Below are 18,451 nucleotides of genomic sequence, written 5' to 3' on the forward strand. Positions count from 1 at the left end.
TTACCTTCCCGCCGGAGCGGTACCTATTTATCTACTTGCACTTTGACGTGCTTTCAAACTGCTAGGTTGGCAGGAGCAGGGACCAAGCAATGGGAGCTCACCCCGTTGCAGGGATTTGAACCGCCGACCTTCTGATCAGCAAGCCCTAGGCTCTGTGGTTTAACCCACAGCACCATCCGCATCCCATGATCAAAGTAGGCCTAAATATTAAGAAAATGTACATTCTGAATTGCGTCGTCTTGGGTACCAGGACAGGGATAGGAACTCAGCAATACAAACGTGTTGTTGTGCATCGAAGGCCCTTGGCATCTCTTCCCTCCCAGCTTTTATTTTAAAAGGAGGAACTCTGGCACAAGTGCTGTATCTCACAACGAGCCTAATTGGGAAGTGCTTCTTTTTTCTAATGTACAACAACTGCACCTAATTTCTTTCTGGCAGATAGTGGCGCCGGATGCCTTGGGGCGCTTGGAATTAAGGCTCAAAAGAGTTTTGCTTTTATGGATGCCTTCCAAACTTTCACCACGCTCCTAGGTAGCATTAAACAGCTGTCGGGAACACCTGGCAACAGGTGAGCCTGCGTTTCCCTGCTCTGTGCGGATAGAGAGAAGGAGGCGCAGGGGTGATTTCGCTAGGTCTCTGCAGCAGAGTTGTAACTGCGATTGCCGGCAGAGTTAGAAAGCAAAGCGTGGGTCACCCTGCGGAAGCCTTGGGACGAGTGCCCAGCTTTGAGGCGCGCATGGGGAGCGTGTGGCAGGAGCAGGGCTGTTTTGAAAACATGCCTGGAACGACAGCTTTGTTCCGATTGCTAATGCCGCTCTCCTCCCTGAACTCTGCTGATAAGAGCTGGCGGGGGAATGGTGGGAAGTTTCCAAATGGCTTGAATTCAAGAGCCGGGCTTGGAAAGCATGGCTTGGAGGCATTCAGGCCTTTCAGAGAGCTGTTTCCACACAGCTGCTCTGCCACGGAACGCCAGCGGATTAATCTGTGGAACTCACTCCCACTGGAAGTGGTGATAGCTACTAACTAACTTTGTCGTTTAGTCGTGTCCGACTCTTCGTGACCCCATGGACCAGAGCACGCCAGGCACTCCTGTCTTCCATTGCCTCCCACAGTTTGGTCAAACTCATGCTGGTAGCTTCGAGAACACTGTCCAACCATCTCATCCTCTGTCGTCCCCTTCTCCTTGATCCCTCCATCTTTCCCAACATCAGGGTCTTTTCCAGGGAGTCTTCTCTTCTCATGAGGTAGCCAAAGTATTGGAGCCTCAGCTTCAGGATGTGTCCTTCCAGTGAGCACTCAGGGCTGATTTCCTTCAGAATGGATAGGTATGATCTTCTTGCAGTCCATGGGACTCTCAAGAGTCTCCTCCAGCACCATAATTCAAAAGCATCAATTCTTTGGCCATCAGCCTTCTTTATGGTCCAGCTCTCACTTCTAACTAACTTGGGTGGCTTTAAAAGAGCGATTAGACAAATTCATAGGAGGAGAGGTCTGTTGACGGCTACTAGCTGTGATGGCTCTGCTTTGCCACCGCAGTTCTTCGGATATTCTTCTTGGGTTAACTGAAATTAACTGAATCATAAAGATTTTAGAGTTTAAAGGGGCCGCAAAGACCAGTCTCCTGCTCAGTGCAGAAATCTCCAGCGGCCCCAATAGGTGGCTATCAAACTCCTCATTAAATGTCTCCAGGTGTTGAAGCAACGCAAAGTTGTTAGACTTTTCTCCAGTGCTTTTTCCCCTAGCCGGAGAGCAATTCGTTCACCTCAGGTTGGTGTCATTGTGGGCCGGCGCTCCCCCCCTCCAACTTCTTGCCTTTACATAATTCTGAGAAACCCCCAAATGAACATTTCAAGTCAAAACAGAAGCTGTCCAGTGTGTGCAGGTCTACACTTCTTTTTTTTAGATCTATGACTCTACTTAGCTCCTTGCTGCGATTGGTCAAGCGGGGGGGGGGGGGCGCTTGATGGACAAATGAGTCTGATCCTGGTACAAGTCCCCCCCCCTTTTCTTGTGCTCCGATCCTGCCATCCTCCGAAGTCTCAGTCCTGCAAGGAAGCATCACTTCGATTTCCTTCTTAAGTCGAAGCTGAGCACCTCCTTTGGAAAGTAGACACAGTTTTGGTCCTGATTCGTAACACGGTAGAGGAGAAGCAGCCACCTGTTCTTCATTCGCTTGATTTTCAAGGCAGCTGATGGAAGCAGGGCAGGAATGGCGGTAGGAATCCGGGAGCAAGGGCCCATGTGGAATACAGAAGGCAGAAGCAAAGTTCTGCAGAGAGGTAGTGTGGCGTTTGCCTGCTAGGATGGGCCATAAGGAAAGGGTTAAAATAGGTGTGATGTGATTGGCCAGTGAGAATGCAAGGGGGGAATAAAAGTTAGAGTGGGAGGTTTTGAAAGTCAGTTGAGAGTTGAGGTTTGGGAGTTGAGGTTTGGGAGTTGAAGAAGGAAGAGGGAGCTTTAGGTGTGGGTTGGTAGAGTTGTATTGTGAGAGAGTAAGAGGAATTGTTAGGTGGAGTCAGATAGTTGGGAATAATCAGTTTGAAGTTGTTAGGAACTAAGAATAAGAAACTGACAAGAGAAAAATTAACTGAAACCGTAAGCTTGTCCCTGCATTTAAAAATAAACTTGATTATTTGTTTATGTTAACAACTGACTGGACTCCGTGTGTCCCCTTGAGATAAGGGGTGGTGGCAACAGAAAAAGCAATCGCAGTGGCGGCACAGGGTCAATAGAACGTCAAACGTCCGGGGGCCCTGTGTGTGATCGCCACAAAATTGGTGGCGCAGCGGTGGGATCATCAAACAAAGGTAGTAATTTATTTGCTTGCTTGATACGGCTGGCCTGTAAAAACGCGAGTTCTCCTGGTGGCTTGCAAATAAAACGCAACCATTTTAGACGCCATGTGAAACGATAACAACCAAAATGTAGTTAAAACGCAGCTGTTTTTGACTTATTGACAAGAGGAAGAAGAAGAAGAGGAGTTTGGATTTGATATCCCGCTTTATCACTACCCTAAGGAGTCTCAAAGCGGCTAACTATCTCCTTTCCCTTCCTCCTGAAGGGCTAGAGTGAAAAGAAAAGTCTTCTCTTGGAGCCAGAAAGACCACGAAGATGGTTGCAAGGTGAAGCAGTGGCCCAAATTTGAACCCGGGACCATTTGCATGCAAAGCAGACGCCCTGCCACTGAGTTGGGCACCTTCCCCTTCTGATTAGGCCAGGCACCCCCAAACTCAGCCCTCCAGCTGTTTTGGGACTACAACTCCCATCATCCCTAGCTAACAGGACCAGTGGTCAGGGGTGATGGGAATTGTAGTCCCAAAACATCTGGAGGGCCGAGTTTGGGGGTGCCTGGATTAGGCATTGGAACATGCACCCATTGATAAATCTGCCCTATGTGAATTTGCTTTAATAGCCATCTATAACAAGGCTGCCAATGTCCTTGGCCTTAGCCAACTGCATATCAAAATCCCCTTGTGCCAAGAACCAGTTTGCCGTTAATAGTTTTTGCTTAAAGGTTCCTCACCCGCTGTAGGCCGAAGGGCTTTTTGCGTTGTGCTTTGAGGATCTTGTGACTTTGCTTTTGCCGTTGGCATCCGCGTGTCTCGGGAGACAATTTAGGAGGGCGCTTTTGGGGTTGAAGTCAAACCTTTGGAAGGTTTTGTAGCCCCATGTTTTTTTAAAAAAGACGCAAAGGAAAGCAGAGTTATTTTCCTAGTATTTTTTCCCCACCTAGCTATATCTACTTGCCTCTGTGATTCCTAAGAAATATCAGCAATATTTGACAGGCATCAGCCAGAATTTCCAGGTGAATAAAAACAGTATCTGACTTGGTTATCTATTGTGGGAGACTTCAAAGGAAAAAGACACCACTTTTAATTAAAGGAAGTTTTTTTAAAAATGGATGATTTTATACGCCCCACACCATATATTGAAACGAACACCGTTTTGGCTTCTCCTCTGCCCCACAGTGTGTGTAGGTGTGCATGTTCAAAGGGAAAACCTCCAAACCAAAGATGCAGAAAAGGAAATTGGTGTACCCAGTTATGGAAATGGGGAACACTGCTTCATGCAAGAAACACAACTTGAAACCTTGCAGAGCGTTACTGGGATCTTTGGCACGGCTGTCGCGGCCTATTTTTGTCTCCCTGGTATGCATATTGTGAGGCGTGCGCAAGCACACACACATATACAGAGGGACTTGCACTCAGGCAGTGCTGCTGTTTTGCTTGGCTGTCGGCTCTGGAATGTGTTCTGAATCCCAGCCGCGGGTCTGTGTGCAGCAACAACAGCAAAAGAGAAAGAAAGCACAAAAACCCAGTTGCTATTGGGGCTGTAGGCGTAGGCTTTATAAAGGGGGGATTAGCTTAGGTTGCAAAAGGTCTCCCCGGCGGTCACATGACCTGGGGCTTCTTGCCCGCCCCACCGCCCCTGGCCTCATGCAGAATTATTTCCATATATGAAATACCCCTGCTCGTTCCCTGAACTCTCTGCATTTCTGAGAGATTTGGCTGGTACCAAGCGGTCCTTGCGTTGCTTGCTCGGAGACGATAATTTCATTACTCATCATTGCTTTCTTTAGAAAGAAAGAAAAGTTATTGGCCAGAGGGCTTTGAAGGTAACCCTGAGATGCCTGGCTGCGCATCGTATAGGAAGCTGATTTGCTACGGTCTCTGAATACGCCACATCTCTAAACAGATAACACCTGGTTTCTAGAAGGCAGGATGTGTTAAGAGAGGTCTGATCTGCCGATGTAGAAGGAAGTGAAGTTGTCGGACTAAACTATTAATGCAAGGAGCCAGCTCTTACTTTTCCCAGCTCTGGCACCTGCATGCTTCCAGTCTTGGTTGCCAGTGTGCTGTAGTGGTTAAGAGTGGTTAAGTCTCGTAATCTGGGGAACCGGGTTCGATTCCCCGCTCCTCCACATGCAGCTGATGGGTGACCTTGGGCCAGTCACACTTCTCTGAAGTCTCTCAGCCCCACTCACCTCACAGAGTGTTTGCTGTGGGGGAGGAAGGGAAAGGAGAATGTTAGCTGCTTTGAGACTCCTTAAAGGGAGTGAAAGGCGGGATATCAAATGCAAACTCTTATTCTTCAGTATCGGCCACTGATGCTGCTGTTCTGGGGCTGGGGAAATGTTCCTACATGTACAGGTAAAAAAGGTAAAGGACCCCTGAACGGTTAAATCCAATCAAAGGCGACTACAGTAGTACCTCAGGTTACAGACGCTTCAGGTTACAGACTCCGCTAACCCAGAAATAGTACCTCAGGTTAAGAACTTTGCTTCAGGATGAGAACAGAAATCGTGCGGCGGCAGCGGGAGGCCCCATTAGCTAAAGTGGTACCTCAGGTTAAGAACAGTTTCAGGTTAAGAAGAGACCTCCAGAACGAATTAAGTTCTTAACACGAGGTACCACTGCATGGGTTTGGGGCGCTCATCTCACTTTCCGGCCAAGGGAGCTGGCGTTTGTTCACAGACAGCTTTCCGGGTCATGTGGCCAGCATGACTAAGCTGCTTCTGGTGCAATGGGACGCTGTGATGGAAACCAGAGCGCACAGAAACGCTGTTTACCTTCCCGCCACAGTGGTACCTATTTATCTACTTGCACTGGCGTGCTTTCGAACTGCTAGGTTGGCAGGAGCAGGGACAGAGCAATGGGAGCTCACCCCATCACGGGGATTCGAACCGCCGACCTTCCAAACGGCAAGTCCAAGCGACGCAGTGATTTAAGCCACAGCGCCACCCGCGTCCCTTTTGAGATGCAAATTAATTAAGAGTTTTGAGATGCAAATTAATTGTCGTCATTTTGCTTGGGGAGCTAGAGTTACCTTTGTATGGTAGTCAAAGGTCTCAGAGTGCTGCTCTGTGGCCAAATGGAGTCCATTGCAATGCAGAGATCAGGGATTTTTGAGACAGTCTGGCATGGATGCAGCAGGATGCAGCAGTTCTCCACTTTAGGGACCGTTAATGGCTGAGACGAGATTGACTCATCCCTGTGTCTGAGGCGACGTTGCCTGCTCTTCCCAGCCTCATCTCTCTGGAGGACCTAACTCAAGAGAAGCTTGTAAAATGAATGACGGGGTACGTAAAAGCTCCTTTGCTGCTTCAAGGTTCTGCCAGTAAGATCCAATTCCCGTATACCAGATGGGGTTTTTCCTCCCTTGAGGAGGGCTTGACTCTTACAAAGGTTTGTCTAGGCTGGACAGGCACATGTTGCAGAAGCACTTCTAGGTTTGCCTACTCTCAACCTCTAGGGCAGTGGTTCTCAACCTGTGGATCCCCAGATGTTGTTGGACTACAACTCCCATCATCCCTGAGCTCTGGCCTTGCTAGCTAGGGGCGATGGGAGTTGTACAGTGGTACCTCGGGTTACAGACGCTTCAGGTTACAGACTCCGCTAACCCAGAAATAGTACCTCAGGTTAAGAACTTTGCTTCAGGATGAGAACAGAAATTGTGTGCCGGGGACAGCAGGAGGCCCCATTAGCTAAAGTGGTGCTTCAGGTTAAGAACGGACCTCCGGAACGAATTAAGTTCTTAACCTGAGGTACCACTGTAGTCCAACAACATCTGGGGACCCACAGGTTGAGAACCGCTCCTCTAGGGGATTGAGCTTGGCGAACCTTGAGAGAAGTCCAAAGGCCCATTTAGTCCAGCGCTCGGCTCTCACGGAGGCAAGGCAGATGCCAGGGAGAAGACCACCTGCAAGGCCTGGACGCAACAACGCTCTCCCCATCTGCAGTTCTTAGCAACTTGTATCGATCATTTTGTTCACCCTTTTCTGTATTGGACAAACTGTTGATCAAGTCTGGTACCACCAACGGTAGCTGGCAGTATTTCTGAAAGACCTTTGATAGAAATCTTTCCTATCATCTCAAGTCCTTTCTACTGGAGATGGCAGAGGTTAAATTTAAGTCCTCCTGTACGCAGAGCGGGCACTCTTCTCCTGAAGCATGGAATTGTAGAGTTGGACGGGGCTTAACCCTTGGGGCTACAGCTTGGGGAGAAAGGTCTATGGTCTCCGAGCGGCGTTGTGGGAAAGAGTTCAAGGACTAAGTAGAACCATACCTATAATGACGCGGGTGGCGCTGTGGGTTAAACCACAGAGCCTAGGACTTGCCGATCAGAAGGTCGGTGGTTTGAATCCCCGCAACGGGGTGAGCTCCCGTTGCTCAGTCCCTGCTCCTGCCAACCTAGCAGTTCGAAAGCATGTCAGAGTGCAAGTAGATAAATAGGTACCGCTCTGGCGGGAAGGTAAACGGCGTTTCCGTGCGCTGCTCTGGTTTGCCAGAAGCGGCTTAGTCATGCTGGCCACATGACCCGGAAGCTGTACGCCGGCTCCCTCTGCCAATAAAGCGAGATGAGCGCTGCAAACCCAGAGTCGATCACGACTGGACCTAACGGTCAGGGGTCCCTTTACCCTCACCTTACCTATAATGAGGGACTGCGTTGCAGTTGAACCAGTTTGCAGCACTAAGCATTTTGCCAGCTGGATTTGGAAAGACATCAGCCACCCCAGTCTGTTTTTCCCCTCCCTCCCTCTCCATTTTCTTTTGCTCAGTCAGCTAGATGACACTGTCAAGAGCCGTCGCTTTCATCTCATTACTTTTACTGGCAAAATGCTGATATTAGCTGAGGCAAACACTATCACTTGGGGCCAAAACAGACGTCACACTGGAGATCCATGATCAATCCTTCCCTACTCTTATTTTGTTTTGTTTTTTAACTTAAAAGCAGTGAAAGGCTCTGATTTTTTTTTTTAATCAAAGCCACCATATGGGGGAGGGGAACTTAACCGTCCCCCCCACCGACCCAACACACACATTTTCCCTTATTTTTGTCATCTTTCCTCCCAGGAGCAGCTCTTAACTGCACAGGGGGAAAAGGCAGGTGTGTGTATTATGTTTGTTCTCCCAAGCAGGTCTAATAGTAGGTTTGGAAGGGGTTAAACCCATGGGCATTGACAGAGGGCAGGCTAAGAGGGCAGGTGCCCCCTCCATGAACCATAATCCCCATACAGTGGTACCTCAGGTTACATACACTTCAGGTTACAGACTCCGCTAACCCAGAAATAGTGCTTCAGGTTAAGAACTTTGCTTCAGGATGAAAACAGAAATCGTGTTCCGGCGGCGCGGCAGCAGCAGGAGGCCCCATTAGCTAAAGTGGTGCTTCAGGTTAAGAACAGTTTCAGGTTAAGAACGGACCTCCAGAACAAATTAACCTGAAGTACCACTGTATAGTCATACCTCGTAAGTCAAACGGAATCCGTTCTGGAAGTCCATTCAACTTCCAAAATGTTTGGAAACCAAAGCGTGGCTTCTGATTGGCTGCAGGAAGGTCCTGCAGCCAATTCTAAGCCCTGTCAGACCTTCGGGTTCCAAAGAACGTTTGAAAACCGAAACACTTCTGGGTTTGCGGCGTTTGGGAGCCAAAACGTCCGAGTACCAAGGCGTTTGGGATCCAAGGTATGACTGTATTCCTTTTTTGAAAAAAAGAGTAAATTTATTGTAGCTAAATTTATTGAGATATGAAGCAAAATCTACAGGCACTATATTTTCCCCCTTTTTGTGAGATACTAGCCTGATCCAACTCTTCCATTGTTTTACTTTGAACCCAGACCACCCTGGAAAAATTCTTATCGACGCCATGGCCCCAACTTCCACCCTTCTCTATGGCACGGCTCCAATCAAAATTGAAGCTCATTACCTCTCATCATTTTTCATTTAAAAAATGAAAATAAAAATTAAATTAACAAATAATAATACTGGAAGAACAGGTCTGGAAATTCCCATCACTTTCTTTATATGAATTTTTTTTGCTTAGCAAAAGCAAATGCAAACACAGCCTGCTCGATGTGAGCAAATTCGTGCAATAGTGCTAAAATACAAACAAGCACCTATAAAATACGCAGAGGCATTACACAGCAAAGGCAGTGTTTTCAGTGTAAAAGATACCTCCAGCTCCATCAGTTTTCTGCCAACTAATACCAAAAGGACCCCATATCACAGGGGTCAGCAAACATTTTCAGCGGGGGGGGGGGCGGTCCACTGTCCCTCAGACCTTGTGGGGGGCCAGACTATTTTTTTGGGGGGGGATGAATGAATTCCTATGCTCCACAAATAACCCAGAGATGCATTTTGAATAAAAGGACACATTTTACTCATGTAAAAACACGCTGATTCCCGGACCGTCCATGGGCCGGATTTAGAAGGCGATTGGGCCGGATCCGGCCCCCAGGCTGTAGTTTGCCTAGCCATGCCATATCACTTAAAAACAATATTTTAAAGAAACTGTTCTCTACATTAAAATAACAACAACACACCTTGCCAGTCTCTTTAGTTTGGTGACATGCCATATTTTAATTAACCATTCCATCTTAGAATGTGTGTGTGTGTGTGTGTGTGTGTTTCTTTCTGCTAATAGTCTGTTGTTATCATACGTATCATATTCATGAATTCATTCAGATTGCCTAATAAAGTTCCTCCTAGTTTTGTCCTGTGTTGCATCTGTTTTGGCAGCCAGCATTTTGGATATATGAACAGGTATACTAGGGTGACATGATAATATGAATATCAGTATTACACTGGTGTGTAGGGTGCTTTGCAGAGAGATATAAAAAAGAGTGGACTTTGGGTGAAGGGAAGCCATGGGTCGGGAGGAGGGAGGGAGGGATAGGTCAATACTTGGAAAATTGGTAAGGATGCCTAAGTGTTTTAAGAGGCTAAGAACAAGGAGTTAAAAGAAGACTAACATTAAAGAATAGAAAAACAAGGGAATTTGAGAAGAATTTGGTACAAATGAAAATATGTGAGCCATGTTTTTGCTTGTATTCTGGTTTATTTTGGATGTAAAGTCTTCTGTTGAAAGGACTACATAAAATAAAATAAAATTTAAAAAGAGCAGACTTTGCTTCAAAGATGCTTAGAATCTGAATTCTGATAAGGGGATAGAGAAAAGTATTTCAGCAAATCATGTATATCCCCCCATCCCCACTTTCATTGGCCGTATTTTGCCATGACCCTACAGATTTTCTAAATTCCCATATGTTGTCCTCTCCCCTTCTCCTAATAGGGATTATCTCATGGTCTCGGCCAGCCCTTAACCTCTTGTGCCCTTCACATTCTCGGTTTTTCTTTATCTTCCTTACTTTTCCTGCCTCCTCCTGGTTGGGGTACATGTCAAAATAGCTCCCCTGCCTGATGGAGATAGACGCCATTTTCCAAAATGGCCGACATTTTGGCCATTCACTTTCCATTCACTTTCCGAGTCCCACACACACAAACCTCAGGGCCTGCCTGAGAGCCAGCCCAGGTCTTGTGCTGCTTCTGTGCTTCTGGAATACTAGCAAAATCATCTTCTTCTTCTGTGATCACTCGTAGCCGAGTAAGATTGTCTTCCATAAACACGGTTTTAACAATGAGTCCATAAGTGACTGTGTAGGTCAATTCTGGATCCACACGTCCTTCCACAGTGGGGACATTGGTTTCTGGGCCGGAGTTGATCACGGTGTGGATTTGCCAAGCGTGCCTTCCTCTTAGCACGTTTCTCCCCTGCGTTCTGAGTTCGAGTGTCTTCAAAGCCCATGACACCTTTGGTAAAGGCTGTTCTCCAGTTGGAGCACTCGCAGTTCAGTGTTTCCCAATTGTTGGTGTTTATACTACATTTTTAAAAATTTGCCTTAAGACAGTCTTTAAACCTCTTTTGTTGACCACCAGCATTACGCTTTCCATTTTCAAAAAACACCAACCTTCATTCCAACATTCAGCCATGCTGTCGGTCACTTCCACTGGGAAATCTCCTTCTGATCGCTTTGCAACATGAGAGAAGCATGGTTCATGTTGCATGCTGCCACTCTTTGCTTTGGGTTCCTCCCTTTTCTTGCCAAAATATTGTACCTCGTTAAAACGGTGTCCACACACTTATTTACTCGGGGATTTGTAGGATGTCAGTTGTCCAGACAAGTGAGAACAGATGTGGGGAACCTGGAGTTCTCCTGTTGTCGGTGAGCTACAACTCCCTGCCCCCTGGGGCTGATGGGAGTTGTAGTTCAGCAACACCTGACACACCAAAAGCTTTCCACATCTGGGCTAGAAGGACGTAGTTCTGAAATTGTGGTTTATTTACTTTTCTTGTTGCCTTGATGCAAATCGACTAGTTTATTGTTTTAATTGGAGTTTATTGTACCCTGTCCTGCAATTGACTATGGCAATGGGCAGATTAGAAATGTTAAATTAAATGAAAGAGCCACTGGCCTTTTGGTGATTGATTGGTGCTATAAAACCGTTAATGCCTCTCTTCTTGGCATTGCTGTCTGAGCGTATGAAGAATCTGCTTTTTACAGCAGGGGTGGTGAACATTTTTGGCTCTGCGAATAGTCAGCCCCCCGACATCACGATGACATCAGGTGCAAGGTGCTGTGAACATGGTTAGAAATTTAGATATATAAGCTAATCACCAAATGGCACCTTAAACCTAGGTTACGGTCGCCACAAGGGAATGTATCTCTGCCTTTTTTCTTTTCCTTTTGCAATGAAGTCTATTATCATTATTCATTTCATTTCTACACCGTTTTAAAATTTAAAGAAAAAATCTCAAAGCGGTTTGCAACACATTAAAACATCAAATAAAACAATGCAGAACAAAACGGAAGTCAAGCTTCAAGGAAAATGCTTTCAGATCCTTCTCTCCTTTTTGCTTTCCCCATATTTATTTACTGACCTAATTTATAGAGCTGCCCCATAGGAAGAAGAACTCTCGGAAGCCAGGGTGGTGTAGTGGTTAGAGTGCCGGACCAGGACCTGGAAGATCAGGGTTCAAATCCCCACTCAGTCATGGAGCTCACTGACCTTGGAGTCAGTCACAGCCCCCTGAACCTACCTCACAGGATCATCATAGGGATTAACTGAGGAGCGGGGTGAACCATGCACTCCCTGGAGAAAAAGGTGGGATAGAAATGCAATAAACCCAGCCAGGTGGGCAGGGTATAAATAAATAAAAAATATAATTAATATAGTGGTACCTCTGGTTGCGACCGGGATCCGTTCCAGAGGCCCGTTCGCAACCTGAAAAGAACGCAACCCATGTCTGCGCACATGCGGGTCGCAATTCACCACTTCTGTGCATGCGCATGATGTCATTTTGTGCATCTGTGCATATGTGAGCGGCGAATCCCGGAAGTAACCCTTTCCAGTACTTCCGGGTCACCGTGGGACGCAACCTGAAACTGCGCAAACGTAACATGAGGTATGACTGTAATAATAAACAAGCTTACCTGCTAAAGGCCAGCCAAGCGGAGATGTCTGAGGCCAACTTGGTGTCCAGAGATCTCTGTGTGGCTGAAGTTGCACCTGGCTAATTTTGAACACTGCTTCAAAACGCCTTGCCAAGGTACTTTTAAACACTGGCCCAGTATTTAATAATCTTGGTTGGCATCTTTGCTTAGAAGACTCTCAGCAGCAGAGACCAGGAGAATCGCAGCCCAAGCCTGAAACTGGAACTCTCCTGCATGCAAAGCACATTCTCAGATCCCCAAGCTACCACCTCTTCTCAGACCTTCCTCCTTCATGATCAAAGCCTTTCAAAAATGTCTGGTGATGATGATGATGATGATGATTGTTATTATTATTATTATTTTAAGGCTAAGCTTCGCCTCCATATTCCCATCCCCATTCAGCTTGGCAGCGTGTTACTTTCCACCGGCTCATTTCCTTCTAATCATCATCATTAATTCAGCTTAGGCATCGCCTACCAAACATGTTCTCTGGGCGACATACAGAGCAGAGTAGTCAAATTTAAAACATAACCCATAAGATGACACTGAGAGCACTTTTTGGTGCCACCACCATCTGATGTAAGAGTTGGGGGAAGAGTTTCAGGCAGAGGCAACGATTGCTTTTCAGCTCAAAATTATTTGACGAAAATTTAATAGAGAAATTTAAAAAATATCCCTGCCTTCTCCTCTCCCAGCGTGGTGCGTTTGAGTTTGTAGCCCAGTTTTCAAAAGCTGAATCTGGGTGCAGGATAAACTGCAAATCACATTTGTTCATTGCATAATTGGAAAACTTTCCTGGTTGTAGAATTCAGCTTTCTTCTTGACACAGAGCTTGGTGTTCTTAATTTCTTTCTTTTGGCACCGAACATGTACAAACTCTGATTATATCTTGGCATTCCGCTTTCTTAAGCGTATCTGACACCTCACAGCAAGCCCAGGTGTTCAAAGGCCAAATCCCATCACATTACCTTGGCAGGAGAGCTTACAGCCTAACGATACAAGCCAGGAGCCGGAGGCTAAAGCATAGCAAGGCGGCTGCTGGGGATATTGCTGGAAGTTCTTCTCGTGGACTGAAGTGTGGTAGGAGAGCTTAAGGGGGAAGTGACTCCAGAGGTATTGCTGTGGAGCAACAAGGGCAATGCTTCTCACATGGACCCCTGAATGTGAAAGATAACTTCTTGGCTTGCATGCCCCCCACCATAGCCCCTGCCTCCAAACTTCTAGAGCAGGTGTGGAGAACCTCCAGATGTTGATGATCACCCACCATTCCTGGCCATGCTTGCTGGAGCTGATGGGAGCTGTAGTTCAGGAACATCTGGAGGGCCAAAGGTCCCCTACGCCTGTTCTAGGGAGTTCCAGAATGAAGGACAAGACTGTAGCTCGTGGGTACAGCACTCGCTTTGTTTGCAGAACGTTGCATAGGAAGGTGCCATAAAGAAGGCTGATTGGTGAAGAATTGATGCTTTTGAATTATGGTGTTGGAGGAGACTCTTGAGAGTCCCATGGACTTCAAGAAGATCAAACCTCTCCATTCTGAAGGAAATCAGCCCTGAGTGCTCATTGGAAGGACAGATCCTGAAGCTGAGGCTCCAATATTTTGGCCACCTCGTGAGAAGAGAAGACTCCCTGGAAAAGACTGATGTTGGGAAAGATGGAGGGCCCAAGGAGAAGGGGACGACAGAGGACGAGATGGTTGGACAGTGTTCTCGAAGCTACCAGCATGAGTTTGACCAAACTGCGGGAGGCAGTGGAAGACAGGAGTGCCCGGTGTGCTCTGGTCCATAGTCACGAAGAGTCGGACACGACTAAACAGCAACGACAACAATTACCTCGACTCCCAACTCCATCCCAGCCAGCATGGCCAATGATACAGCAGTGTTAGAAACTAGGATAGAAAATCTATTGGCCACATGGCTCCCGGAATCTAGCTTATGGGTGCAAAGTCTTGCAATTTTATTCTTTTACTGTATTCTCTCAGTTGCCACACACAGCGACAAGACTTCTCGAAGAGCTTGCATTCTGACAGTCCCCAGTTGCAAAATGCGCCTAGCGCCTGGCTAATTTCGAAGGCTGGTCCATAGGTTCCCCATCCCAGGATTATCAGATGCCGGGGACAAAGCACAGTGGTTCTGTTGCCATTTATTCTCTGCTTGCGGACTCCAGATTGGTCCCGACTCAGAGTGCTGGCTGGGCTAGGAGGGCCATTTTGCCTTGTACAATGATTTTGACCGCCTTTATGTTCAGAACATAAGGGACGCAGGTGGCGCTCTGGATTAAACCACAGAGCCTAGGACTTGCCGATCAGAAGGTTGGCGGTTCGAATCCCCACAACGGGGTGAGCTCCCGTTCCTCGGTCCCTGCTCCTGCCAACCTAGCAGTTCGAAAGCACGGTCAAAGTGCAAGTAGATAAATAGGTACCACTCTGGCGGGAAGGTAAACAGCGTTTCGTGTGCTGCTCTGGTTCGCCAGAAGCGGCTTAGTTATGCTGGCCTCATGACCTGGAAGCTGTACGCCGGCTCCCTTGGCCAATAAAGTGAGATGAGCAACCCCAGAGTTGGCCACGAGTGGACCTAATGGTCAGGGGTACCTTTACCTTTACCTTTACGTTCAGAACATTCATTTACAGTGGTACCTTGGGTTACAGACGCTTCAGGTTACAGACTGCGCTAACCCAGAAATAGTACCTCGGGTTAAGAACTTTGCTTCAGGATGAGAACAGAAATGGTGCGGCAGCGGGAGGTCCCATTCGCTAAAGTGGTACCTCAGGTTAAGTACTTAATTCGTTCCGGAGGTCCGTACTTAACCTGAAACTGTTCTGAACCTGAAGCACCACTTTAGCTAATGGGGCCTCCTGCCGCTGCCGTGCCGCCGGAGCACGATTTCTGTTCTCATCCTGAAGCAAAGTTCTTAACCTGAAGCAATATTTCTGGGTTAGCGGCGTCTGTAACCTGAAGCGTATGTAACCTGAGGTACCACTGTACTTACATTTAGCATGATTTGAACGCCACTTCATCATTTTAAAAAAAACAGCGCTTTTCATGAAATGGTGCAAAATGCTTAAAGTAGCCATTAGAAGTGTCAGACCTAATAAACAGATAACAAACTAGCAGATTAAAAACAACCCCTCAGAATGGTACATAATAAATTTACATGTCTGGGTAGGCTTGTCTTGAGGGGAAAGTTTTAGCGGGCATTGAAAGCAGTACAATGAAGGCACCTGCCTAATCGTCAATAGGCGGTGAGTTCCAGAGAATTGATGCTGTCTCACCGAGAGATGGATAGCTTGCATGTAATTGCAGCAGGTATGCGGAGTTATCCCCCAGTTATTAGCATTTTAAATATTTTTTTAAGGGGGCCAATGAACCAAAACCTGAATCCGGACCATTTGCAGTCCCGACTCCGGAGTCAGCAGTTCATTCTGTCCCGCTATCCTCTAAGAACCAGTTAATTATTTACTCTTCCGTCACCCCCTGTGCCGTGTTTATTCATGTTCCCATATGTCACGCCTGGCTTGGCATTGTCCATCTGTCAGTTCTGCAATAAGAGCCCTGGTGAGTGGCGGCCTTTAACGGCTTCTCTCCATTGTCGTGTTGCAGGAGGGACTACAATGGGCTGAGCTTTCATGTGGAGGTTGAAGCAAAACCTTTTGTGGCAGCTTCGCTTCTTTCGGGGGTCCGCCTGCGACGCTGCAGAGCGGAGCTCGGAAGAATAGAGAAGAGCTAAATGTGACCCCCGCCGTCGCCTCTTTTCTCTGCCTCGCCCGGTGCTGAGCCTTTTGATTCCCCATTCTTAGCTGACCTTGGTAATTGGGTCTCTTGTTTGGCCATCTTTGGCTTGCCACAGGGCTCAAAGCACATGCTCGCACAGATTGGAAGGAGCTAATAATGGCTTGCTTCTTGGAACGCCCCCCCCCAAGGGTGGTGAAGGTGTGCGAAAGAGGAACTCCCGTGCTATTTTAATTCTTTCATGCGTGTCTGGCGCAGGGCTGGGCGATGTTAGATTTTCAGCATCGCAGCGCATCACCAGCCAGACATCATGGTTTGAAGAATATACCGCGATATACCGTTTCCGAGCACAGTTCAAATTGTTGGTGCTGACCTTTAAAGCCCTAAACGGCCTTGGCCCTGTATACCTGAAGGAGCGTCTCCACCCCCATCGTTCTGCCTGGACACTGAGATCCAGCTCCGAGGGTCTTCTGGCAGTTCCCTCCCTGCAAGAAGTGAGGTTGCAGGGAACCAGGCAGAGGGCCTTCTTGGTAGTGGCACCCGCCCTGTGGAATTCCCTCCCTTCAGAAGTAAAGGAAATAAACAACTATCTGACTTTTAGAATACATCTGAAGTTTAGGGAAGTTTTTAATGTTTGACATTTTATTGTGCTTTTTATTTTCCATTGGGAGCTGCCCAGAGTGGCTGGGGAAAACCCAGCCAGATGGGTGGGGTATAAATAAATAAATATTATTAATATTATTACAGTGGTACCTCTGGATGTGAATGGGATCCGTTCCCCACAAGATTTATGTTCCTGGTTGCCGCTGAAAATCCCTCCCTCCATGTCCCAATCTAAGCCTAAGGGGCACATCTGCACCACAGACTTAAACTAGTTTATCCATCAGTCCTTCTTCCCAGAGGACGCTGGGAATCGTAGTTATGTGCAGCTCCTTAAACCGCCATTTTACAGTCGCCAAAACGGAATGCCTCGTTGCCATTTTGGGGTCGGGCGGCTCGAATGTCGTATTTTTTCAATATGGGTTTTTTCGTTCCTGAAATTCGTTCTGCTTCTGCAAATGTACTATCACAGGTAAAATTCTAAAGGATACATTTTTAAATGTTACCTTTTCTAAACTTTGTGTTGTATTTGCTTATTTGTGTTGTGGGCTCCTTTGGGGTGGAGGAAGGTTGGATAAAAGTCTAATAAGTGCCCTGTGATATTCGTAGGCTGACGCAGAGGAGCGGGGAGCTCCTTTTAAATTCTGACAGGCTTTGAGGAGTGCAAGTGAGCAGTTCCTCAGACTTCTCTCTTTTTAAATGCGAATATTGGCACTTAGGTAAAAACCATGTCTTCTCTCTCCTTCTCCCACCCCTCCTGCCCTTAGGCCCCTTCCGCTCTTGGCTCCCTATCCAGAGTGATGGAAAATTCTTCTGCGGCTTCTGCCTCGTCTGAGGCAGGGAGCAACCGTTCGCAGGAAATCGAAGAGCTGGAGCGTTTCATCGACAGCTACGTTTTGGAGTATCAGGTCCAAGGCTTGCTAACAGACAAGACGGAAGGGGACGGGGAGAGCGAGAAAACGCAGTCTAATGTCTCGCAGGTGCGTACAGGTGGGCAACTTGGACAAGGGGCTGTAAGGTGCAGTGGGGAGAGTACAACGAATCGGGTGCCATTTGTGATGATGATGATGATGATGATGATGAATGGCATTTATATCCTCTCCCCACACGTACTGACCCAGACCCTGTGATCGTCGTCTGAGGCCCCTTTTTGTGTGCTTCCTCAGCCAGAGCTCCGGAGCGGCAGCAATACGAGGACGGGGCCTTTTCTGTGGTGGCTCCCCATTTGTGGAATGCTCTCCCCGGGGAGGTTTGCCTGGCACCTTCATTATACACCTTTAGGTGCCAGGCAAAAACGTTCCTCTTTAAATGCCTTTTATAAATTTATTTGTACGAAGAAGGTCATTGGCTTGTTTTGGGTTTTCTTTTCGTTTGTATTTGTATTTTATGTTGTTTTGTGAACGGCCCTGTTATCTCCACATGAAGGATGGTATACACATTTAATAAAGAACAACAGCAACAATAATATCCCACCTTTTTCTCAAGGTGGCTTACAGCTCGCTCCCTCGCTCCCCCCTTCTCTCTCTCTGTGAAGCTCCTCTTCCAGCTGTATTATTTACCGTATTTTTCGCTCTATAGGACGCACCGGACCATAGGACGCGCCTTGTTTTAGAGGGGGAGAACAAGGGAAAAAAATTTCCCCCTCTCTGCTCAGCGCCCCTTCAGCGAAGCGGCAGGAGAAATGGAGCCCCTTCCATTTCTCCTCCCGCTTGGCTGAAGGGGCGCTGCGCAGCTCTCCCTCTCTGCTGAAGCCAGGAGAGTCTTGCTGTCCTGACTTCAGCAAAAGGAACCCGAAGTGCACCAACCCCTCTCACTCTCCAGGCTTCAGCGAAAGCAACGCAAAGCCTCCGGAGCGCGG

At 47.4% G+C, this 18,451-nt stretch overlaps 1 protein-coding gene across 4 annotated transcripts in view; it reads left to right on the forward strand.

Annotated features, from left to right (window-relative positions):
* Positions 1-18,451, forward strand: part of CTIF (cap binding complex dependent translation initiation factor) — a 180,877-nt gene that overhangs the window by 37,775 nt on the left and 124,651 nt on the right. For all 4 annotated transcript variants that reach the window (XM_053408254.1, XM_053408256.1, XM_053408257.1 and 1 more), the window contains exon 2: positions 17,361-17,573. In XM_053408254.1, coding sequence (XP_053264229.1) covers positions 17,394-17,573 — 180 coding nt within the window. In that variant the 5' untranslated portion in view covers positions 17,361-17,393. The remainder of the gene's footprint in view (positions 1-17,360; positions 17,574-18,451) is intronic.

This window comes from Podarcis raffonei, chromosome 11, assembly GCF_027172205.1.
Source record: "Podarcis raffonei isolate rPodRaf1 chromosome 11, rPodRaf1.pri, whole genome shotgun sequence".
NCBI classification, from domain to species: domain Eukaryota; kingdom Metazoa; phylum Chordata; class Lepidosauria; order Squamata; family Lacertidae; genus Podarcis; species Podarcis raffonei.